General features: G+C 34.3%; 1 protein-coding gene and 1 long non-coding RNA gene across 10 annotated transcripts in view; one reads left to right on the forward strand and one right to left on the reverse strand.

Annotated features, from left to right (window-relative positions):
• The window catches only part of LOC141455819 (uncharacterized), a 35,390-nt gene extending 12,962 nt beyond the window's left edge, over window positions 1-22,428 (reverse strand). For 2 of the 4 annotated variants that reach the window (XR_012459461.1, XR_012459462.1), the window contains exons 1-2: window positions 22,286-22,428; window positions 19,058-22,198 (exon numbers count right to left, since the gene is read on the reverse strand). This is a non-coding gene — a long non-coding RNA (uncharacterized lncRNA). Of the gene's footprint in view, window positions 1-10,670; window positions 10,879-11,462; window positions 11,617-19,057; window positions 22,199-22,285 lie in introns of those variants that run through there. The other 2 variants (XR_012459463.1, XR_012459464.1) reach the window with 2 other exon arrangements.
• LOC141455796 (uncharacterized) overlaps window positions 1-23,385 on the forward strand; it is a 109,309-nt gene that overhangs the window by 65,487 nt on the left and 20,437 nt on the right. For 4 of the 6 annotated variants that reach the window (XM_074131195.1, XM_074131194.1, XM_074131192.1 and 1 more), the window contains one exon: window positions 22,312-23,337. The exons of the other annotated variants lie outside the window; for them this stretch is intronic. In XM_074131195.1, coding sequence (XP_073987296.1) covers window positions 22,318-23,337 — 1,020 coding nt within the window. In that variant the 5' untranslated portion in view covers window positions 22,312-22,317. The remainder of the gene's footprint in view (window positions 1-22,311; window positions 23,338-23,385) is intronic. 6 annotated transcript variants of the gene reach the window in all.

The raw sequence follows: 23,385 nt of genomic DNA on the forward strand, positions 1-23,385 counted from the left end.
TTAGGAGTTCATCCATCTAATTTTCTGAAGTTTGGTGTATTGCGAGTTTTGGCGTGAACTACTTATTATTTGTCGGAAAAATGTGCATTTGCCCTCATCCTGCGAACAGTCTTGATTTTGCAATTATTTTTTTTTTGTAGCAAATGATTGGAAAACTCATATATATGGGTATATTTTTAAAGAAAATTAACCACTCAACCATTCGAGTTGCTTCTGTGCCGTATATATATCATTTCATTCAATTAGCCCTCTATTAACTTTTATTAGAAGTGATAAAATACTAAAAATAAGAAAAGGTGAACTGAAAGCAGATCGGAGTCAGAATACAGAAAAGAAGAGCGCAGTAACGCAACAATAACAAAGAGCATGTGTGCTTTGAGCTGCTGAGACAGGAAGGAAATGAAGATCACTGACGCTACTAATCTAACTGGCTAACTGGAGCCTCCAGTGTCTTGTATAACAGACACCCGGCACTCCACTCGCCTCGCTCCTATGATGATGGTGTATGCCCAACTGGGCGTGAACCTCACCTTTCTTCTTTGTATATTCTCTTGGATGGAACACCTGTACATTACCAAGGAAAACTACTTGGTGTATTTCACTTGAGTTTAAACTTTATAAAAAATTAAAAATTAAGTTTTATTTGTGGCTACACTACTGGAGCGGATTAAGTTTTTGGAACGAGAAATAATATAATTTTTCCTCCATTCTTTGGTATATCCAAGATGTCCTCATCCGGTTACTTTTAATTCAAGTTAATCTGATAGTCTCCAGAAACAAATATATATTATACATATATAGGAACCATCCTTGTGAAAGTCAAAAAAGGGTCAAATAATTTTTTTTCCCCCACTTGGAAAGAATGCAATTTTGTAAGAACAAATACAATTTTGAAAATCGAAAAATGCTCGAACATTTTCACATTGCTGACATCTATCCAGGCTCTCCACTACCCAGGCAGAAGCTGCCACAGTCTGCAGTGGCCCTTCGAGAGAAATGCTATCATCCAAGGGGTCGTAGTTTGGGTGTTACTAAAAATAGATCAAAGAATTAGATCAGAAATCGTTATAAATTGATTTAGTTTCCAACAATTTCCTTTGAACTGTATGCTAGTTACTGTACTTTTGAAGTTTAAGCTAGTTTTCTGTTTCTGTTTAAAAATTCAAGAAGTGGATAATTTGAGAGTTGCAGCTGCATTAACAACAATATTTCTTATTGCAGTTATCTATTTTTCGCTAATTATAGTTTTAACATATTTTTCTAGTCATGGCGTAAAATTCAAGGCGAACGGAAAGTTTAGTTGCTTATTGTTTTTGCACCTTCGATATTTAATAAATTGTCGAAATGAAAGGAAAATGAAAGTGATGACCAGGTGGTTACGAAGATTTTGAGCCTCTATTAAAGAATTATAAGGCCAAGTTAGGCTTATTCGATTGCCTGGAGTGGAGAAAACAACGGCTATAGCCCTACAGAGTATACAAGTGTTTTTTTTCTCTCTCTTCAGTTAATGGAGATATTTGTGTTTGTAGAAGGCTTCAATGTTTTAAAAGACAACAGCTAATATTAGAGTCCTTGAAATCCACTTAACATGTAACTAACAAAGTGGGGCCTCCACACAGACGAGGTTGACCAATCGTTTTGTGTGCTATGGTGCCCGTTCTGTCTGCTTGATAACATGAACTATTCCTCGGCCTTGCCCACTTCTAGGGCTAGGCTAGGCGTTGTGCCCATTTTTGGCCCGTTTATAAAAAGAGCATTCCTTTGTTTTGCCTGTTTGTATGGATGGTGTAATTTTCAATCATCTTCCTTATTTTTATTCTAAACTTTCTTGTAATTGGTGGGAGTTCTTGAATAAATTAAAAGTCTTCTTTTGTTCCATTTTAAACTTGCTGCAAAGCTGTCACAATAGACAGAATCGAGTATCACTCTTTCAGTTGTTCTAACTTAGAATATTCACCAGGAATTCATAAGGGGATCCGGGAGTCAAAAAGATCGTACATAATATCTCTCGGCATGTGTAAGAATATATAATTCAATAATGAAAAATCCCCTAAACTCAGTAAAAGTAATTTCGGAAAATTAAGAAGAAATGGGCTAGTCACTTCTTCAGAAGATCTGGGTGTGACGGTGGTACATATCCCATGGCTAACTAACCAAATAAGCAAGTAACGCTGTCCACCTCCATTCAAAACAATAGTTGATGGTACACTATTTGTGTTTACCGTAGGCCACTCTAGCTTACTTAACAAACACACTCAACACACATATTGTCTGTCAAACTAAAGCTACAGTGTCTCGAGATACATTGGACTGTAGATTCTGCCTCGAGTTCGAATAATAATAATAATATCGCAAGGAAGGAATTTACACAGTAGTGCTCTGAGAGCCACGGTAGTCGGTACACAGTTAGAGGCGATGTCCGCAGAGCTAAGAAGTTCGATTCCCCGGGGTGTAAGCCTTGGATTTTATTTTTTGGTTAATATGAGAAATTTATAGTAAAGACTAGCGTCGCCTCCGTCCACGATACCTAATTTGGTAGTTGGACTTAAAGCCCACCTGAAAATATACCCATTTAATTTTTACTTTATTGATACTCAAGACAGCGTAATAAGATATTTTAGATCACGATGGGTATTTGGGCTTGTAGACAAACTCCCTTTCACATAATACCTTAATTACTACCCTCAAGTAACCTGATTACATGATTTAGAGTGTTCAGAAGAAAGGTGGTAACTTGACTTTTAAAAATGGAAGTCTAGTGGCACTACTATTACTCGTCCTGGTGAAGTTTCCAACCAACCCTTCGCTATCCAAGTCCCCTAAGGATTACTATCCTCTAAGAGTGTATAATTTCGGAATCCTTTATACCCTACTCTGCAAAAAAACCCAGGTAAAAGACGTCACATCAACTACTAAAAGACCTGCGTGTAAATTGGATAAATTTTGGGATGTAAGTATAAACTATTTTACTTCCTTTTATCCCTCGTAAGGTAATCATGTAATTTTCGAACTAGTGTCCACCAAAAATACGCACTTTTTTAGGGCTTCTGACTTCGAAAATGGGGTTTTTCAAATTGGTGAGTAATTCTGTCGTGTTTTGGACATTATAAAACGGAAATTCGCAGATTCTTCACATGTTTTTTGTCAAAATAGATTTAACGGAAGTACCATTTTATAAAATTTTTATACATCTACTATATAATGTATTGTATAATATAATGAAGGCAAAGTAACTTTGACTAAAAATTGAAGAAAAGTTTTGGAACTATAGTTTTAAAAAGTCGTGAGAGAGTTCAAATAATATTTTCCATGTTCTAAAGGAGAGTCTCCTCTCTGGGTGCCTAAGAACTGATTAATCCTCCTTAAAACCAATTCCCCCTAAGTAGTTTAATTGCAGCCTACTATGGCTACAAACAACCTGTAAGGCAATTAAAATAAAAAATTTTGGAAGAGTGTAAGAAATTGTTAAATTTTGTTTTTATTTAGTTATAGAGCGGCGGTCTTCAAATGCACATAACTTTGGTCCATCGTGTTGATTGAAAGGCCACTTGATTCCACCGCCAGTGGGAACAGCCATCGGCCTTCATCAACTCTTTCAGCCAATGTGGCCGCCATCTCTGTATAATATATACATTTTAAACCCCTATTTCTATAACAATCTACCAGCATACTTATGTCTTTTGTACGTATTGTGATGTTCAGTCTTTCCTTTTATAACTAACTATTCAAAAAATAATACTAAATGATATTAACTCGCTCATTTTATTAAATTCATTTCAAAATGTTCTCTTTTTTTGTTCAATTCGGTTCAATTTAAGTAAATAATTGTTCGCTTGTTTTTGAACTGGAGACTATGAGGTGATAGATTAGACGAGGGTATGCGTAGCACCGTCAGTAATGATAAGAACTCTCTAGAAAGTTGAGGAGATACTTTTTATCTTACGAAATAGTTTGAAAAAAATATTGTATACTGAAAAAGCTGCGTAAATTAGGTAAATACAGTTTAATTAAATTAAACTAGAGCCCTAGATAATTGCAAAAGCAGCACTACAAAAATGGCAGACAGATTACAATAATGGTGATAAAGGTAGATTCTATAAAACTATGGCAGATCAGTTACCTAGACAACCATGGTTTAAGGGAACTGTCACTAATAAATGGGTTGTTACGACAATAAGTAGGCTGAGAGCGAACCACGCGGTGTGCGGATCGTATCTACACAGGATCAACAAAAGGTCCTCTCCTCTTTGCGTAGATTGCAATGAGGAGGAGGATTTCAAACATGTAATAATGATATGTCCACGTTATGTGGTAGAAAGGAAACGAATGTTTGACGATATATACAGGTATTTAGATGCACCATTTCGCTACGAAGACATAATATTCTCCACCAACATTTATGTGCTTAAGTCGATAGCAGAGCTAGCAATGAAATATGAATGTATTTAGAAGCTATAGCCGAATTAGAATGAATGGAAGAAAATGCTTAGAGAAGGATTACGTGATTTTAATTTCTGTTAAGCTATAAGGATGGCAGGAGCACAGAGTACTGATCCATCCATTAGTTGTAAGTTTGTATGTAAATAGTTGTATATAGTAGAATGATGAATGTGTGAAGCGAATGTATTTGTAGGTAAGAATGGAGAGTGAGTGATATTCTAGTGATAAGGAACCTAGACGATGCTGGCTGTGTGGCGGAAGCCAATGCCAAAAAAAAAAAACAGAGCCCAGTTGCTGAAAAAAAAATCGCGTAATATTTTGCCCAAAACATCTTTTGACAGTCTGTGAATCAACAACCAATGATTTTTGGTGATGGAGTAAATGTTTTTGCGAAGAATTTGATACCTTTATAAGTTATCTGAAAGAGGATACTTTCATTGATTAACAGAGGATGTTTCGAGCTTTAAATTGAAAGACAAATAAGTAAATGTAATAAATCTGATTTTGAAAGAAATTTGTCGGTTTATCTTTTTGAGAATTGCGGAACAATAAACCAAGATAATTTTTAGTAAAATTGTGGTAAAGTTGGACCATTGTTACAGTTTCCTTTTGTATTTGTTTTGTTTTTTTCTTCTTGTTTCGTCTTGGTAGAATGTCAAATAGTAGTTATGCAAAAGATAGGCATGACTTTATCTGGCCTTGAAAATCTGAGGTTTCTAAACGAAAACATAAAAGTTTATAGGTTTTCTTTTTTGTTTTCTTCTAAAGATTGTGTGACATACTGTTGAGAAAATTAATTTTTTATCTTCTCTTACACAATAAAATTTTGGGGACACCTGTGGTGAATAAAGTATCTTAAAAACAAAAAACTAGACAGCTGAAATTTTACATTTTGATATTTTTGATATAATATTGTTTAATTTTTGAGTTGTTCTCGGATTGACAGAAGACTTAGATATGCACATAGATTAACTTGTGAAAATCTGCATGATTTCCCTTACTTTCTTTTTTTGAATCTACGGTTGCTCTTACGAGAGGCAAAAGGAAGTAGGAAAAAAGTGATTGCAGGGCGTACTAAGGGAATATTATGTGACTGATCGAAGAATTTAGACAAAGTTTTAACTTAGAGCTTATGATACTTTGTTTGCAAACAGAAAACCTTATATTTCCGATGAACATTGTTACAAAAAGCTGGCACTTCACTGCGTTGGTCTAAGAGGAGGTGCTGAAAAAATAAATAAAGCTACCTAAAATCAAATCCAGAGAAGCTGAACAGTGCAGAGGTTAGGATCGCAGGAATCTTTAGGCCTGAGAAACTAGGTAATTAGTTTTTTTGGTGTATTATTTGCCTTTGGAGCTGTAATGTTGTCCAGACAAGGAGGAATCCCTTTAGTTATTGGTTTTGTAACTTAAATGGATCGAGTGACATGGTGTGTGAAGATGTCTGACGGAAGACCGGTATGGCATGTAGTATACACAGGAGGTACCCAGCCAACCAAAGAGGAGGAGTGTGCGTTTGGAAGCCTAGAGTTAAGCCACCACCTGGCTCTGCCAGTAAAGCGTTCCTCTCCCACTTGCAGTTCAGTGTACTGGTTTGTTTGTGTGTCTGTGTGTACAACCTTTGTATGTGTACAACCCCTCCAAGTTGTTGTGAGTGTATTAGTAAAAGCTGTTCCTGTATATGGTACGACCCATGCGCGCCGCTTGGTGTACCCCTAGACAACAGCAGCCCTCCACATCGACGACCCCTAAAACCTCTTTGTCTGTTCTACTCTACCCAACTAGACCCAGTTTGCCCCTCCAGCAGCACTAGTAGGTCTTGCTGCCCAGTTCTCCTTGGACTTCTTCAACAACAACCCCAAACTTCTCAAGACATTTCACCAGCCACTTTTGTGCGTTCATACATTCTTCTAACTCGAATATCTAGATATTTTTAAGTTTTTGTGTGCCATTTCATACAGAATTTAGCAGAGATTGTCTCTCACGAAAATTGAAGGGACTGGATATTTCTCTACCAGAAAAGGTAAATCCTTTATAGTAATAGTTTTGCTTATTCACCAAATTTTCCTTCATCCTCCTTTCATCAAGGTCTTGTGCAACATTGCGACCTTGAAACAATACTTTCTTTCTTATAAATTTAGTCTTTTGATAACATTTGAATTAGATATTACATTCTAATTCCAAACGTTTCTTTACAATACGTAAATATATTGTTCTCTCTGATCTTTTAGGCAAAACACTAAACTTTTGCTTACAAGTGGTTATTAGTACAGGGCAGCCAACCTATCCGTTCCATAGATCCCCTTCCCTTTGGTAAGCCGGAAAAACTTCTTTTTTTTATGAACAATTAGTAGTTTTTATCAAAAATATATTTTCCCTGTTTGTGTCTAGTAGATTCTGTGTTCCAGCTTCTCCTCCTTTGTGTACATGCTACCCCCTCTATATTTGGCTCTCTTCATTCCCTTGGTATTCTCTTTAGTTTGAGATGGTTGCAAAAAAAAGATTGAACACCTGTGGTGATGCTTGTTTGAATCTTTGTTGAAATTCATTATCTGTACCACATTATTTCTTCATTACTCTGAATCACCTGCATGGAAATTTTAAATGGATATCATTCTTTAGATATTTTATAGAATGATTAGTTTGCACAATCTGTTCCCCCATTTCTACCTCTTAACATGATGAATCTTGGTGTTAAGTTACTACTGCATACTTTAATTCGTTTTTCATTCTTATTTTCTTAATTTGTATCCTTTTTTTTTGTTGCATTGTCTTTTGTTATATTTAATATTGTATAATTTCTTCAAAGGCTCTTTTATTTTGGAATTTCTGTTTGCTTCTTCTAAATCGTTTGTTTTGTTGGCTTAATAAACACGTGTACTTGTAATTTTTTTAATCTTTAAAGGATATGATTTGTAAAAATCTCTTATGAAATTTAGAGTTCGACTTGTAGTGCAAAGTATAACTTCCATAAAGCCATAGTCTAGGGGCACCCTCTAAAATCAATATTTTCTTAATTTCCTGAGTTTTGTACATTGTCTGCAAAGTATATAATGCTTAAATTTCAATTTGTCACAAGCTGTACGTTAAATCCATGTATAGCACAACGGCCTGTCACCCACTTCTCCTGTGAACATTATGAGGTTGAAGATATCAGATTTACCTTGTTTTGCTAGGATAACCAAAGGGATGTCAACATCCCTGGGGAAGTGGTGATTCCATTTCATTAACGAGGATTCATGGCTGTAACAAATGGCGGCCCAAAAGTGTTGTCAGTAATAATTGAATCATGAGTGAAGAATTTGCTGAATCTTTGAATCCAATTTTAATATTTAAAATAATAGTAATCCCAAATAACGAAAACACATTTCTTAAATGCAATAACTGTACGATGTTCGAATACCAGAGCTTTGCGCCTCCACTACTGTAGTTTCTAGATGTCACTACCATCTGACTATAAAAAATCCTCTGCTTTATCATTATACTCGTAGTTTGTTTATTGTGTACGACCATTACAAGAGGGTTTAATTTTGCAGCAGCGCTATTTTTAAATCTGAAATGGTAAAACACAATTTATCCATCAAAAATATCTATTGGCCAAGTGATTATTTCAAGGTGTTTCTTGCTTGTCTTCTCCTCTCTCTCCTCTCACCATTTCGATTGCATTCCATGTGCAACATTTTTTTTATTCAAGGTTATTTCGGCGCGTCTGAGTGCACTAGTTGCATTAATATATATTTAATTTTATCTATGGTTAACTTAACTATAGTTTTTTATTTGCTAAAAGCTTAAAATCAGAGTAGTTTTCATTTAAAATACGTACATTAGTTCATATATTTATTCGAAGTATGTTCAATCTAAGGAAACTTAAATCACCGCTTACATAAATAAATAAGTTAATCAAATGATCATAACTCAAACAGGAAGACAAGCGGTTTATGGCCTCCATTACTATCATCTGATTATAACCACAACAGATTATTACCTCCTCACTTAGCACTAGCGTTTCTATGCCGAAACGCTTGGTAATTTTAGAAAAATCGGATCTCTTTATCCCCCCCCCCAAAAAAAAAATCATAAAAGGTCACACCATAGAAGTTTTTACATTTTTTTATCTACACCCCTAACAGATTTCTTTTAAGATGGTTTTCTAGAAAAGTCCAAGTGCTCCTTATTGTATAATGGAGGGATAAATCTACGCCGTAAATGGATCAACATCCATGCAACTTAAGGGATACATAAGTTTGGGAAGTAAGAATGGTTCATTGGAAAATCAGTCAAATAACACATTGGCCCTCCTCCTATGTAGAATTCGTCCTATTAGATGTTGAAAGAAGATCTGCACATTTAATGATCATAATTGATTAAAAATTTAAAAATCCATTTAGGATCAGTCGTACAATGGTATAAAAACTGAGTAAGTAGCTTGACCTTGCATGATTTTTCGTTTTTTAAGGTTTTCTCGTTCACACACTTATAATGCAACCAGCCAATTTGGGGCGATGCTCAAGGTTACAGTTACGAGCTCCCTGGGAACGCTCTCTCCATAAAATATAGATTTATCGGGGAAAAGGTTAAAATTATAACTGATAACACTAAATGCGAAAAAGAATCCGTAACACTGAACTGTCACTCATCTTCACAGGGTACTTATTTTTAGTTTTGAACAGGTTCCGGATTTTCGTCCAACTTTTAGAGTATGGTACATCCGTTTGGTGTGCTACAGTCTCTCAAATAGTGTAATGTGTTGTAAACTTCACAACTGAAAAGTAAAACTTCAAAACATACTTAAGGCACCAAACTCTGCAAATAAAATCTGTTGAATCCAAATCGTTCAGAACGAACAAGTTTAATGTGAAGAATCAATAAAAAGAATCCTATTGCCTTTATCTATTCCAAGGCTAGGTGGAAAGTTATCGTCCTGGCAATGGAAAACCTGCCTTCTAGTTCAAAAAATGCATGGATTTTTCTACGTATTCCACCTTTTAGTTCAATGCACTTTGGCTAATGAATCTCTGTCTACTGATTTCCCATTCAACATATTCCTATCCCAGAAGTGGTTTCTGGAAAGTGCTTAAAAATACCATCTACATCTTCTATCACCTCGTCATTTAAGCGTTTTCTAGCAACATATTTATTTTCAATTTGGGAACAGAAAGAAAAATTAAATTGTAAAATTGGTAGCTGTGCACTGCCCAGAGGAAAGGTTAATTTGTTTCTTTTGCAAATTCAGGGTCTCTTCTCAAAAATTTGTTCATCCAATTGGTTGGTCCCTGAAGACGCTAGTTATTTTTTAGACTTTTTTTTGGTGCAATTCCACCCTTCTCTTTGCTAGACTAGAAGTTAGCCGACACGTTCCGACTTCACTATCAATTCGCCACCTATTGGACGTTTTTTTTTAATTTAGTAGCTAAAAACCATACTTGTACTATGGCCCCAAGGGCATTAATTAACCCAGCTGGGTTCATTCTTGCAACTACCTTCCAATAGACAAAGTGGTTTATTGGAGGACGACAGTTGAGGCTGAACCACATGAATGAAAAGTCAACCTCTGTATGTCTCCAAATATTAACGACAGAAAAAAGTCAAACTTACGAAAGATTAGTCACAATTGACTTATTTACTTCCCCCCCCCCCCACGCTAAATTTCAAAGTAATAAAATGATGTTCACCTGTTAACAGTAATAAATTCCATTGGAACGTCTAGTAACACCAGTAATTCCAAGTTTAGGTGCAACAGGAATTGAATAAGTAACTTTCAAATTAGAAAGTGTAATGGCGTGAAAAAAGATGTAACGCAAAGATGGTTGCTGTTCTTTTTGTCTCCTGTTTTTATGAAATAAATGTTACATCTTTTGGGTGACTGATGTTTATTTGCAATAAGTTGTTCGTAGTTAAATGTGTTAATAGTAAAATACTACTTATTGTCATGTATCCAAAGTAAGTGAGTTAAATAAGCATATAAGAACATAAGTAAATAGTTCATTTAGTAAATCCAATAATCAAGTCAAGGCTAGAGTGACCTCCAGTGCCTTTAGTAAATGGAGTAACCATCCATTTCTCAATTTGGCGGCTTCTGCTTCCTTTGTTTTAAGAAGTTCGAAACAATTTTTTATTATTATACAAGTCTTTATTTTTTTTTTTTAAAGAGATTTGTATTTCAGAATTTTGACAATTATAACTTGAGGAAACATATTTCCTATACCCAAAAACCATTCCCTCTTGTCCTTCCGCTGGTTGACCTTCCATAGAGCCCAGCAGGACACTCTCTATTCAAGGTACCCCTTGGCCATTTCTTACTTTGCCTTTTCCCTGGAGGATGTTGTGCTGAAAGAAACTTTTCGGGCCATCTACAGTTCCCCTATTTGTATAGTGGTAGAGAATATTTTTCTTGTACATAAGTGCTTTCGTATTTCTTCATTTGGTAAATGCCATAATCTAGAATACCGGCAGTTTTTTCTTCAAAAATGTAATTAGTAAGGAGCTAGCTTATTTTCGTGTTTTTTGACAATGTTCTAATACTATGCTTCAAACTATTAGTTTTCTACTACTAGTTACTAGTTTTCGAAAATAAGTGCGATAGGGCTAAGTTTTCCCTATGGTATGCTAAACCCTACGCATATCGACTATTTTTAATGTGCCCTACGTACATTGTAAGAGTTTTACAATACTTAAATGTGATGATTGAGTTGGTTTAGGTTATGATACACAAAGCTCTTATAAGGTCTGCGAATTATCCTTTGCAGAATTTGAATAACGTTGTATTCGTGGTAATATTGGGAGGAAATTTGGCTTATCCGAGTTGATAATCAGCTGAAAAGAAGGTAATCAATCTGAAAAGTTCTATTTATTAAATTAATTGGAACATACTCTTCTTGATTCTATTTGCAATCAATATTTTTTACTTCATACTTCACAATAAAGATATCAAACGAGTGTTTTCCAGAAACAGATAATTATACAGTTTATTAAGTTATAAAACGGTCCTCTTGTTGACTACAGTAATAATTTGGATGTATTTAAATACAAATAAAGGCTAAGGACTGTGTAGCATGAGTTGTGGTTTGCATTTTGCTTGTATTTCTTTTCTTATCACCTACTGATAAGGTGTCACCTCTGGCTCTAGAGGCTTGTGTTCCATAACGACACTTCATACTTATTCTTTCAAATAAATAACTAAACAAGGAAAATATTAATAAAATATGTATTGTCTTGTGATTGTTGAAATTCATGATTTCTCAATTTTGTTTTAGATTTTTAGTTTTTGTTTATTACCTCGTAAAAGTAATAAAAAAAAATTTATTGGCTTTATACTTGCAGTCAATGAATGTATTTTTGTTCATTTTCTTGTAACAAATATTGGCAATATTTGTTTTAAAAAAATAGCTGTACACAGAACACTTTCTAACAATATAAGTTTAACAAAATTGAATCTTCGGTTATTTAGTGTTGCCATTTTTGGTTAAAAACCATTTTTATTATGTTCTGACCAAAAACTAAATGGTGAACTGCAATCCTGTGACAGATTATTATTATAACTCTTGTAACGGTGTTTGAGGGCCATTTCGTAAACTATCTTTCAGCAAAAAGCCCCATAGTATGAGGAAAATTTTAAATAGATATTATAAAATAGTATTTTTCGACCTTGTGGAAATGAGTGGTTCACACTATACGATTTTTCTTGTATTTTCCTTACAATGCGATAAGATCTTATTTAAGTAATGTAAATTTAATGATCTATTCAACAAAAACTCGAAGTAAGTTACAATATTTCTTTTGTAAACAATACAAAAAGAATATTGAAGACTATTCATTTCACTAAAAAAGAACGAACTAAGTTGGAAAGTGTACTTTAGATACACTTACTTGCACTTATCTCTCTAGTGTGTTATTGTTCCCAATAATGTATGTGAAAAATAAAGATAATGTACAAAAGGTCGAGATACTTTTCTTTCAGTAAATACATAAGTTAATAAATATAACTTAATTGTGCTTAAGGTTGAAGATGATGGAATTCTAGTTTTAGACTAATTTTTCCTTCTAAGAATATCAAGTAAATTATTTAAATTTCCATTTTTTTTATCTTTATTAATCAGAGGGAAGGTCATTCAGTTTTCCTTAGATATTTACAGATCGATTTACAAAAAGAAGACTTTTTTGCGCATTATTTTGGGCTTTTTTTGCGAGATCCATGTTCTGATTATCAAGATGTATGAAAGGAGATTCTGAAAGGGCATCTACCTTTACTGAAACGTACACCATTTTGCACCATTTAACTAATTATTATCCAAAATAGCTTTTAACAACTTTTAATAACTTTTATCATTTGTTCACTTAAATGCAAATTACTTTATTTTGAAAAAATGATTGATATAGATTGATTTTGGGGGGGAGGTTATTATTCAGGGAACTATCTATCTTTTGCTTATCTCTTCAAGTGTTACAATTCATAAATAAAGTCTTCTACATCAGACATAATAATTACATAGTAATTTCAAGCTTCTTGGAAAAACGGTTGAGAATTTTCATGAACAATGTTTTAAATTTTTTCGATTAGTATTAAGAAAATTTGTATATTTATAATAATTGGTCGCAATAAGAGAATAGGAGTGTTCACATTAGAGTTTTTAGTAATGATAACCGCCTACTATACCTGCGAGAGATCCAACATATTTGTCTCCCTCACTAGTTGGGAAGACTAAAGGATTGATTTTGTTTTTAAATATTTTAAGTTAATATTTAAAAAATAAATTTAGAACAATTATATTCAGTAAAGCTCGACTGCTATAATTAATAAAAAAAGTTTTAAGTTCCATGATAGGTTTATTTTAGGTGTTTAGGTTTCTTCGGGAAGACCCTAGAAATATTTGTGGGTGTCTTTATTTAGTCTACTTAGGCGAAAGATTAGAAGACGTTGTCACAACTGACGTCACAGTCATTCTTCCAGAAAGTATCCGCTTTCTCATCATCCGCCGGTCTTGTACTACGCCCCCAAACTGATCAACCACATCCCCTTTTTCATCATCCTATCCACCATATAACACACATACCGGAAAGTGACTCATCCTTAACACACACACTCACACACATACTCTCCTCCATTTTCCCTTCTAAAACTCTACCCTGTTCATCCAGGTGTACTCTTTCATCTAACTCTCTTGTCACCATATCTTCCTCTATACTGTTTTCTATCTTCATCACTAACTTCATAGCTTACCTCATATAGTGAAAAGAAATGCTTTATTTTTAAAATCGAAAGAAGTAATTTATTTTGTTAACGAAATAAATAGGCAAAACAAATTAAAAGTTGAAAATTAAAAAAATGTGTTTACTAAAAGTCATTTGCAATATAATTTAAGATACAAATAGTAAGGTTGCTTGCCCCCCAAAAAATGCCTCAATAAAGTGATAGACTCTAGAAGGAAAGATTTACGTTTTACCGAATTAATAACAATTTGATTTAAAATATAACACACAAAGATTTAAGAGCCTTTTCGGGCAATCTACTTGGACACATCTAAGCTGTTCCAAACAGAACTTTAAACCGTCCAGGATTGCATTAAATTCATTCATAGCATTTAAATTAAATTTTGCACGTTGAAAGTGTTTAAGTGTTTAGTAAAATGATCATTGTACCAAATTATCCAAATAAAATATCTGCTTAGATATTTTAAATATGTCTACATAATCTGCTTAAAAAGATAAATTGACAATTAAGTACTTAAAAAGATGATAAAGAAGGTTAATTGGAAATATATATACCAAGGTACTAAAATCAAGATATCCAACTTGTTTTCAAGAGAAGACTATTTTTTGAAGAACAAAAATTGCAAACTAAAGCATCTGCTCATTAGATTCTTTAGCATAGGGTGGGGAGCTGTTCCCCCACGTACTGCAGCCACGAGGCAAACCATTAACAATCCTTTGGGCCTAGCAGGTGAAGAAACAACCAGTAACTATTTTCGTGATATGATTTTCTCTTGCCTTGAAGGTGCCGAATATCTTTCTTATAGTAACCCAAAGATATCTAGTTGGCTAGACTTCAACTTGGGCTGGGCATGTGGTTAGAATGAGGAACGAAGACATCCCAAAAAAGGGTGATGAATGAGCACCACCTCCATGGAGCCAGGAGAGTTGAGAGGCCGAAGCTGCGCTGAACGGGACGGTGTTGCTGGTGTTAAATATCACCAACAGGAGAGCGGCTGCACAAAACAGGACCGACTGGCAGAAGCTGGTTGAGGTGGCCAAGACTCAGCATTGAGTTGTAGCGCCGTTAGATGATGATGATGATGAACCCAAAGATATCAAACAGGCTCTAAAGTCTCCTCTAATGATGTGTTGTGTGATGTTTAAGAAAGGCCATCGAAGGAAGGGAGAGATTATTTTGGGATAATCACATATAGAAATAAAGTTTGAAACAGTAAGCTCGAAAATTCTGAGACCTACAATTTCCTGACCTGTTATAACATCCGTTATAGTTTTGTTTGGTGACAGAGAGGATCATTTCAAGTTTCACATCAACGAAGAAGTGAAAAAAATGTGACGAAATGTTATCTTTGAACTAGAACCGACAAAAGACCCAGAGGACATGGAAAAGGCTAAAAAATAATTAACTTAAAATAAAGCTCAATCGGATTTAATTTATTCGATTTCAAGAACCTTTGAAAAAAAGTTCATTTATAGAAATCAACATTGATATGTCCCAGAAAGAAAGATTCAGGCAAATATATGAACAATTTAAAGGTGAATTAATATTATATTTAAGGTAGCGCTACAAATTTCATCGTTAATCAAAATAAATTTTAATAAGTCCACTATACTGTAAATTTAAATTGAAGTAAAATGTTTGTTTTTTCGCAGTACTATCGCGCAAAATACACGAACACAACAGCTATCCAATGCACTTTATACAATGAGGCCACTGATCTGAACCCAATTATTAACGTGTAACAAAAGAAGTTTCATTATGCGCTTATTTGGTACATACCTGGTTTGTTAGAATGTTGTTAAAATTCTCTTACAATTGGGAGGATTGGTGTGCAATCACGTATAATGGGAAATGATAATGTTAATGTGATATTGAAGAGTTTTTGTTAAAAAAAAACTTCTCTTGCTCACGCCTTCAAGCTAATTTGGAAAATAGAAAATAGAAAGTTTTAAATATGGAAAGCAAATCTAAAATTTTCTTTAAAGCTAATTGGCGCCCATCCCTAGGAGAACTATTAGAATAGAAAGTTCAGAACTTCGAATAAGATAAAGAAAGAGATATGTTGCTGCAATTTCGGTGTTCCATTTTCAATTTTCTTGTCTAATTAAGCGTTTTTTTAAGAAAAGGGAGAATATCTATGCAATAACGAAACAGTTTACCTGCACAGAACAATAATCATAAGTCGTTACTTACGTTAACGTTTAATTAGGTCTAAAAGTGTGATAAGATTCACATATTTCCAAACCTCTAGTTTTAAATTGCACTTGAAAAAGGAAAAAAATATGATTTTTGAAATATAAACAAGATTTTAATATACTAGAAGCAGAAGAAGAAGAAGATGGTGATGACCTTTTAGAGATAACTTCTAAATGATACTGAAATAGTTAAATGAAAAATAAATCAACATTTGGCAAACATAGGTGCATTCTTGTTCATTTTTTTAAATTTATAACTTCTTCTATTAAATTCCAAATTGATACTGTTTCTATAATTTTGGAACTGATGGAGGTTGTTGTAGAAATTAACTAAATAGAGAATGGATTTATATGTATTTTAATTATTATAAATTCAAGTAATATGTTGGCAAAACATATAAGAGCAACAAATGCATCGAAAACATAAATTGCATCGAGTTTTAGGATGCAAATAAAACGAACAATATTTAAGGGATCGTTTGTAGTAACTTACAGATCTCCGAAATGGTTCCATTTCTCAGCATAGTTCAAAGTTCTCTCTTTATAAAAGATAATCCTAAAATTGGTTGTTTATTCTGTATCTGCTTGTTCATCCCATGGGTTGTTAATGGTAAAAAAAAAAAAGAGAAGACTTTCGATGAAGAAATCAAACTATAAAAGGTCAGTAAGAATTAAAAAAGATGAGCCTGAAATGAACAACTGGCAATTTTTGTTCAATTACTCTTTTCCTGGCAAAAATTTAGCACGTTGCGCAGGGTCACACCGAAGGTTCCTAAAGTAAGAGAAAAAATACGTAAACTGAATTTTATTATTATTTCATCCTTTTTGTCTACTGATTTTTTTCAGTAGTCATCACTGACTGGGGTTTTAGCTTTTTCTTTTTTTTTGTCATGACGAAAAACTATAAAAATGTACAAAAAAATGAGGATGGTTCTTCATGGAAAACCCTCAAAAAAGTTTAGATTTTGCACGGAAATGTCAACGATTGATGAGCAGCAGATTCTATCTATCCTGATGGAACATGGAATGATCCTCTGAAGGCCTCAGAAAGAATAAAAAGAAAGAGACCCAAAGAGAGAACTGCTGAACATAAGCCTGCATGTTAGAAATAGCCTATGGAGAAATAGGAGCTAAACAAATAGTTGGAATTTCGGCGTCGATCAACGCTTTTGAAAAAATTTAATAACCAGTTTTGAAAATTTGAATGAAGCACTTCTGAGCATCCAGTGATTGCAAATTTGAAAACAATTTACACTTTTCTCATTAACGAGGAACTTTACTGTTATCCAAACAGTAATAAGAAGGCTGTTCCTATATTCAGATAGATGAATACAATATGGACATTAATGAAGAAGTTACGTAGGAGTTAGCAAATTTGATTCTATTTGTCAATACTTTAGGATAAAAAGTACATTTGACTTTGGATTCTGCATTTCATAAGTCCGAACAAATGCTTATCCTTAAAATCATTATTGATACAACTATACCCTATTTTTGCAACTGCAATTTCTCACGAATGTAGAGACTGGTTTATGTATTTTTCTTAAAAACATGTGAAGATAATCTAGTTTGCAGGATAGATCGAATACTGTTACAACTCACTGTTAACGCTATCGTTTGCCTAAAGCGTATTCTGGTCGAATATTCAGAAGTCAGACGCTTAACACTCCAGCATGACCTTCTCTGACTTTGTCAAAGATTTGTACCATCGTACTTCAAGCTAGTAATGTTTTCGAGGTGACAATTTCATTCAGAATTACCTACTAGTGAATGTCATGAAGCTACACAAAATCAAAAACCAATATTAGGTTTACTAATAACAAAAAATGGCATCTCCCCTTTTTGAAATTACCTAATTTTCTGAATGACCCTTCTATTCGATTAGTTTAAAAGCCTTTCAAGTTCATATATCATTGAACTCTTAATGTTAAGCAATTTCTGTTATTGGTTAAATCTTCTTCCGATGAAATACTAACTTTACCGTCACTTATTTGGTTGCTGAAAGCCAAAAGATTCGCTAGTTTACCTCCAGGTATTTTTATTGTACAAATTGTGTCTATATAAGTGTATTAATGTGATACATTATTGTTTCATCCTCTTTCAGTTCTAAAAAAAAAGTCTTTCTTTCTTTATAGGAAGTGAAAAAAAGGTTCCGCTCAGTCAATCTTATAAAAGATGAGTCGAAGTAAAGACTATGCGAGAATGTTATATATTTTGAAAGAGAAGAGGCACATTAAGTATGGGCCAAAAAAACTGGACGTTTGCCCGCTTCTGTTTCTATTTAAGAACTAGAGTGGATGGACGGCATAGGTCCAAACTGTGGAACCGTTCACGCCGAGTACATACTGCTTGCCACTATCTTACCTCTGTAAATGCTGACTAAACGGGACAAGGACACGAACACCCCTCCAAACTAAATTGTTTGCCTTCTAAAAAACCACGGCGATGACGACGACGTCGACGTACAAGGAGAGTAACCTTCGGCACATGTTGTTGTTCGGCCACTGATCTATTCCTTTTCCTAACTAAATATTGTTTTTCTTCTTAAAATATCTCTAGAATTTGATTATTGGTAATTATTGTGTTTAGGGTTTAGCTGAAAAAACCGTTTAGTTATGTGTTTTAATGCATCACTACTAAAATAAGATTTCCATAAAATCACTCCCAACTTCTGTAATAAATGGACAAACAGATTTTCACTTAACGTTACTCACCAAATATAGTTCTTTGATTTTACTTTTTATTTTTTAGTCATTAACTCTTTACTGTACCGTCCAAGTCATAGATTACTTTTAAACAAAAAATGTAAGGAAAACAGAGAAATTTATGTCAACTTACGAATTTCATTCGACACAAATCAACCCCAAGACTTTTGTAGTGATACACAATTTGAAGCATTACCTTGTAGATGAAGTACGTATTTCATGATAAGAAATTACGTCAAATACAAAACTGAAGTATATTAGTGTTACATAAAATGAGTATGTGAATAAAGTTTAACTAAGTATTTCATAAAATGTTGCGAAATTTTTTTTGTTAAGTTTCGCTTAATTTAAAAATTTCATTGTCAGATTATTTTAGAGTTTTTTCTCCATTGTTATTTATTATTGCTATGGAATTATTTTTGAGGGGTTCTAAAATTGAAAGGGTGTTTTATTTTTAATTTTATTTACAGGATTTTGAACCTAGATCTTCAAGGTTTATTGTAACTTACATGGTTCGTAGACTTCATGATTTATTTCATTCCTCGTGTCATTAGAAACTGTAAAACAATTGTTATTAGCACCTTAGGAGACGTTGAATTCATCATTGTATGATATATTAAGTTTTAATTCGTTCACCGAATGCAATCCATTGTTTTGAAGCCCAGTGATAGCAGTGAAGTTTTAGCATTTTTTGATCTGCAACCAGCTTTTAAATTAAACTTTTTTTTTTGGAGTAATTTGAGAATAGATTTTTTTTTTTTGAGTCTGCAAGTTATGCTCATTGAAGAAGAAACTAATACACACTTTTAAGTCATATGTGAGAGGATTCCAACTGATTTTTTTATATTTTAAAACTGCAAGAAAAAAAACAAACTAATAAAAACAACTGAACTTTAGATATTAAAGATCTAAAGTGCATATTGCAAACTTCGTTGGATAATTGCTGTTAATAAAGAAACCAAATATAAAATAGAAGAAGGTTATAGAAGAAGGTTTGCTATCTTTATTGATATATTTGAAAATAACAGCAAAACGCTGAAGAGAATAATTGTTTGTTTCTTCTGGAGAATTTTTTCTTCAAGGCCCTTGCTGGAGAGTTAAATACTGATGAAGGATACTAGAAACTATAAACAACCTCAATGTTAATTAGTGTTTGATAGAGTTTAGAAAATTTGAATTAAAAACAGGTAAATATTGGTTGGACATATTCTAGCAGAATATTATTAGTAATTATGACTCCCAAGTCTCTCTTTTGGAAATTTAGCGAGTGAAAAAAAAAAAAAAAGAAAGAGTAAATGATTACAGGAGAAACTAAAGGAAAGATAATATGAAATTTTATTGCCAAGTCCTGAAGAAACGGGAAGTAGAAGTTGTCTCCAGGTCCCAGTGAATGTTGAGAGAAGGACTCAATTAATTTTTGAAAGTGGGTACTCTGTTAGATTCTCATGTAATAACAAGGTGCTTGGTAGTAAGCCTTCTTCTTCTTCTTCTTCTTCTTCTTCTTCGTCTTAGCCCTCCAGGAAACCATGAGAAAGAACGTCGTGATGTTCATTATTGTGATACCATCCGTAAAACCTCGTTTTTCTTCAAATGTAGTTCTATGAATTCTTTTAACAGAATTTAAACCTAGTTGGCTTTTCCCTTCCTAAACCGAACGATTTCTAAGTAATCAAAAATCTTTACTAAATATCATTTATTTGTTCAATTAATGGAGCATTGATTTTTAGTACCATAGAATATTGTTCGAGGACAGTTTGGGCTTGGTTTTGTACATTTGAAGTTTGGAATAAGGGCGACCTCCTAGCCAGAGCCATGCTACGGTCGATATGTGGCAGCTTGTATTGTGGGGGACCGACCTCCGTGTGGCAGCCGACAAGAGAGACGCTATCTGACGTCACTTCCCCTTCTGGCTACCATCTGCCCTGGGTCTCTCTGGCTCTCATACAAATACACACTCACACAATCGCACCCAAAAGAGCTCTCACACAATCTCTTTTGGGTGAGTCTTTCTTTCCATCTTACTCTGCCAATCATTCTCTCTTTATTCACAATACTAACACACATTCCAAGTGTGGTGGTACATGTGTGAGTGAAAACTGGTGAAGCTGTAGAAGAAAGAAGGCGATAGAGGAGCGACTTTCCTCTAATGCTTAGCCCTGGTCTTGTAAGGTCTTGTACCTAAAAGAGATGAGTTTTTCTTATTCAAGTAGGTTCTACAAGTTCTTCTATTATAGAATACAATAACTAAATCTTGAGAGATTTCACTCTATACAACGTCCTGGGCCAGTTTCCACACTGTAGTTAACTGATATCAACCATAATCTTAGAGTCCCGTTTGAATATCCTCCCCAGAACTAGATAAAAATTAATGCAATTACGTCATTAAGTTGGCGCTAAGGACCATCTCAGTCGAAGCGCCCAAAAAATAGAAAAGCAAAACCAAAAAAAAAGGTTAGTTTATGTCAACCAGATTAGATTAGAAATAAAATTCTTGGGAAATGTGGTATGACAGCGTGTAGCTCATTTCCATGATTAAAGGTCCATCTCTGCTAAGATTCATAATTACCTTAATTAAATCATATGTCTCGTGGTATTTTTTTTTTTAAAGTAGAAAACTGTAAAAATGTGGTTACGTTTTATAATCCGAGTAAATGAGGTGAAGTAGTCCTCGCCAGTAACCACCCATTATTTTTTTTTTTTTAAACAAGAATATAGTGAGGTTGATCCCTTCCAAATGAAAGAACTCTTAAGAGAACTGGGCTGGTGTTTGTGGGTGACGTCAGATCCGCATTTACTCTGTAGTCATCTCCCTGCTTCAATCATGACAGAAAGAGATCTTTAGAAAAATTACAAAAACAAAAAAAATAGTGTAGACTAGAGTGCCCCCATTATTTGTCTTTATTTTTTAATTGTTTTTATTTTTTTGCAAACATTTAAAAATAGAACTACTTCTCATTGTTTTAAGTCATTTTATAAAAATAACATTAGTTTTCAATTTAAGGTATGTAATCTTTAAAAGGCGGATGATAAAGCAAATGTCAAGAGATATCCCACTTTTATTAATAAGTAGGAGTAAAGTCCAGTCATATTAGTGTTTCCTTCAAAATGTTTTGTGAATATTTGTTTAAATAGTTATTACTGAGAAAATTAATTTGGTATTTCTTCTTCTGCTTGTTTTAATGTTTCTGATTATGAGTGAAGAACTAGCGTAGTTTTTTTTCTCTTATTGTGGTGATGAATGTGTTCTCTTATTGATGGCCGATTTGTTTAGCACTTTGCGAATAGATATCTGTGTTTGGATGGAATAATAGAACAGAACATGGTAGATAGAAAGCGGTGGCCATGGGCAGGTGGCTTGAAGCCTATTTATACCATGATCCTCCTCGGCGTTGGTTCTGCGCGCATGTGGAGGGGCACTACCTGCTGCTGGCACTCCTCTCGTCTCTCTCTCCCCCACACTCTCTTTGGCTCTCCGCTATATTGCAGCCAGAGGCCCTGGCATGCTGACAGCAGCCACCAGGAGTCCCTTGGACGGCTGCGAATGTCTAACCAGTCCGTGGTGGGGGATACTGCGTACCCCTCCTTTCACTCTTCTTACCCTGTTTCTTGGGTCTGTGGTCCCGCGAGGCCTTCAGTCAAGCCCTCAGTGGCTAACCGTCCGTGTAGAAAAAAGAAAGAAAAAAAAAATTAGGAAAGAATCAAAAAAAACAAAAAACAACTCTTGTCTCTTTACTTACATGTTGTTGTTGTGTTCTGTTCACAGAAGAGAATGTCAGCGCCGTCCATGGTGAGCCGTAATGGTGATAACTTGATAGTGCGCAGTGTAGTTTCCGGTGATCCTTTATTTGGCACTTGTCCACCCGATGTAAAAGATGATGATGACAGCTTTCTTTCGCAACCAGAAGCTGAAGAAGAATATTCACAAGGGGAACTGCCGCAGTGCAAGATAAAACGCAATTATTCTTGTCCAAACTGTGATTATTATACCCAAAATCCTAGATTCTATCTATATCATCAGAAACAAGTGCATAAAGAGAAAATAAAAATCTACGAATGCCCAAATTGTTTGTACGCTTCGAAACATAGCCAAAAATTGCAACGTCACGTACACATGGTGCATATAATGGGTAGTGGCAAGAGGAGGGCGTTGAAGCCGCGTAAACTAATGCCTACGCCGGTTCAGCAACAAATTGCTACACAGCAACCCCAACAACAACCACAACCACAACAACAACAACAACAACTGATTTTTGAAGCTGAAGAAGCTGATGAAGAACCAGAGCCAACATATGCTGAAGATGGTTCACAGATATTCAAGTGTAGTGTTTGTGGTGAAATATGCAAGACTGAGAATCAATTAGCTAGACACGAACGCCAAATACATTTAAAGAGAAAGTTCTATCGTTGTGCAAAATGTAACTATGTGACACATATGAAAGCGCGTTATACTAAACACGTTAAATACCATAGTATGCCGATGATTAAATGTGATTTATGCGATTTTAAAACACCATATAAATGGAATTTAGATAGACATAATAAAAATCATACGGGCGATGGTGCTTTTAAATGTTCCTTATGTAATTTTACTGCGGATATTAAACAAAGTTTGACTGTACATGAGATGAATCATCATGTACCACCAGTAGGTCATCTGTTAGCTAGCAATAGAAGGCGGCTCAGAGTGGGCGCTTCCGATACCCAAGGATTGGTTACCGAGGAGGATCAAATTGAACAAGGTGAATTGGAGTTACTCAGAATGGAACGTGAAGCCTCCTATCCTGAACAGGTATCCCACACATAAACAAATCATAATTATCCTAATTTAAAAAAATTA

The sequence above is a fragment of the Rhodnius prolixus genome, unplaced genomic scaffold, assembly GCF_049639745.1.
Source record: "Rhodnius prolixus isolate KJV_2025 unplaced genomic scaffold, Rpr scaffold_4, whole genome shotgun sequence".
Classification (NCBI taxonomy): domain Eukaryota; kingdom Metazoa; phylum Arthropoda; class Insecta; order Hemiptera; family Reduviidae; genus Rhodnius; species Rhodnius prolixus.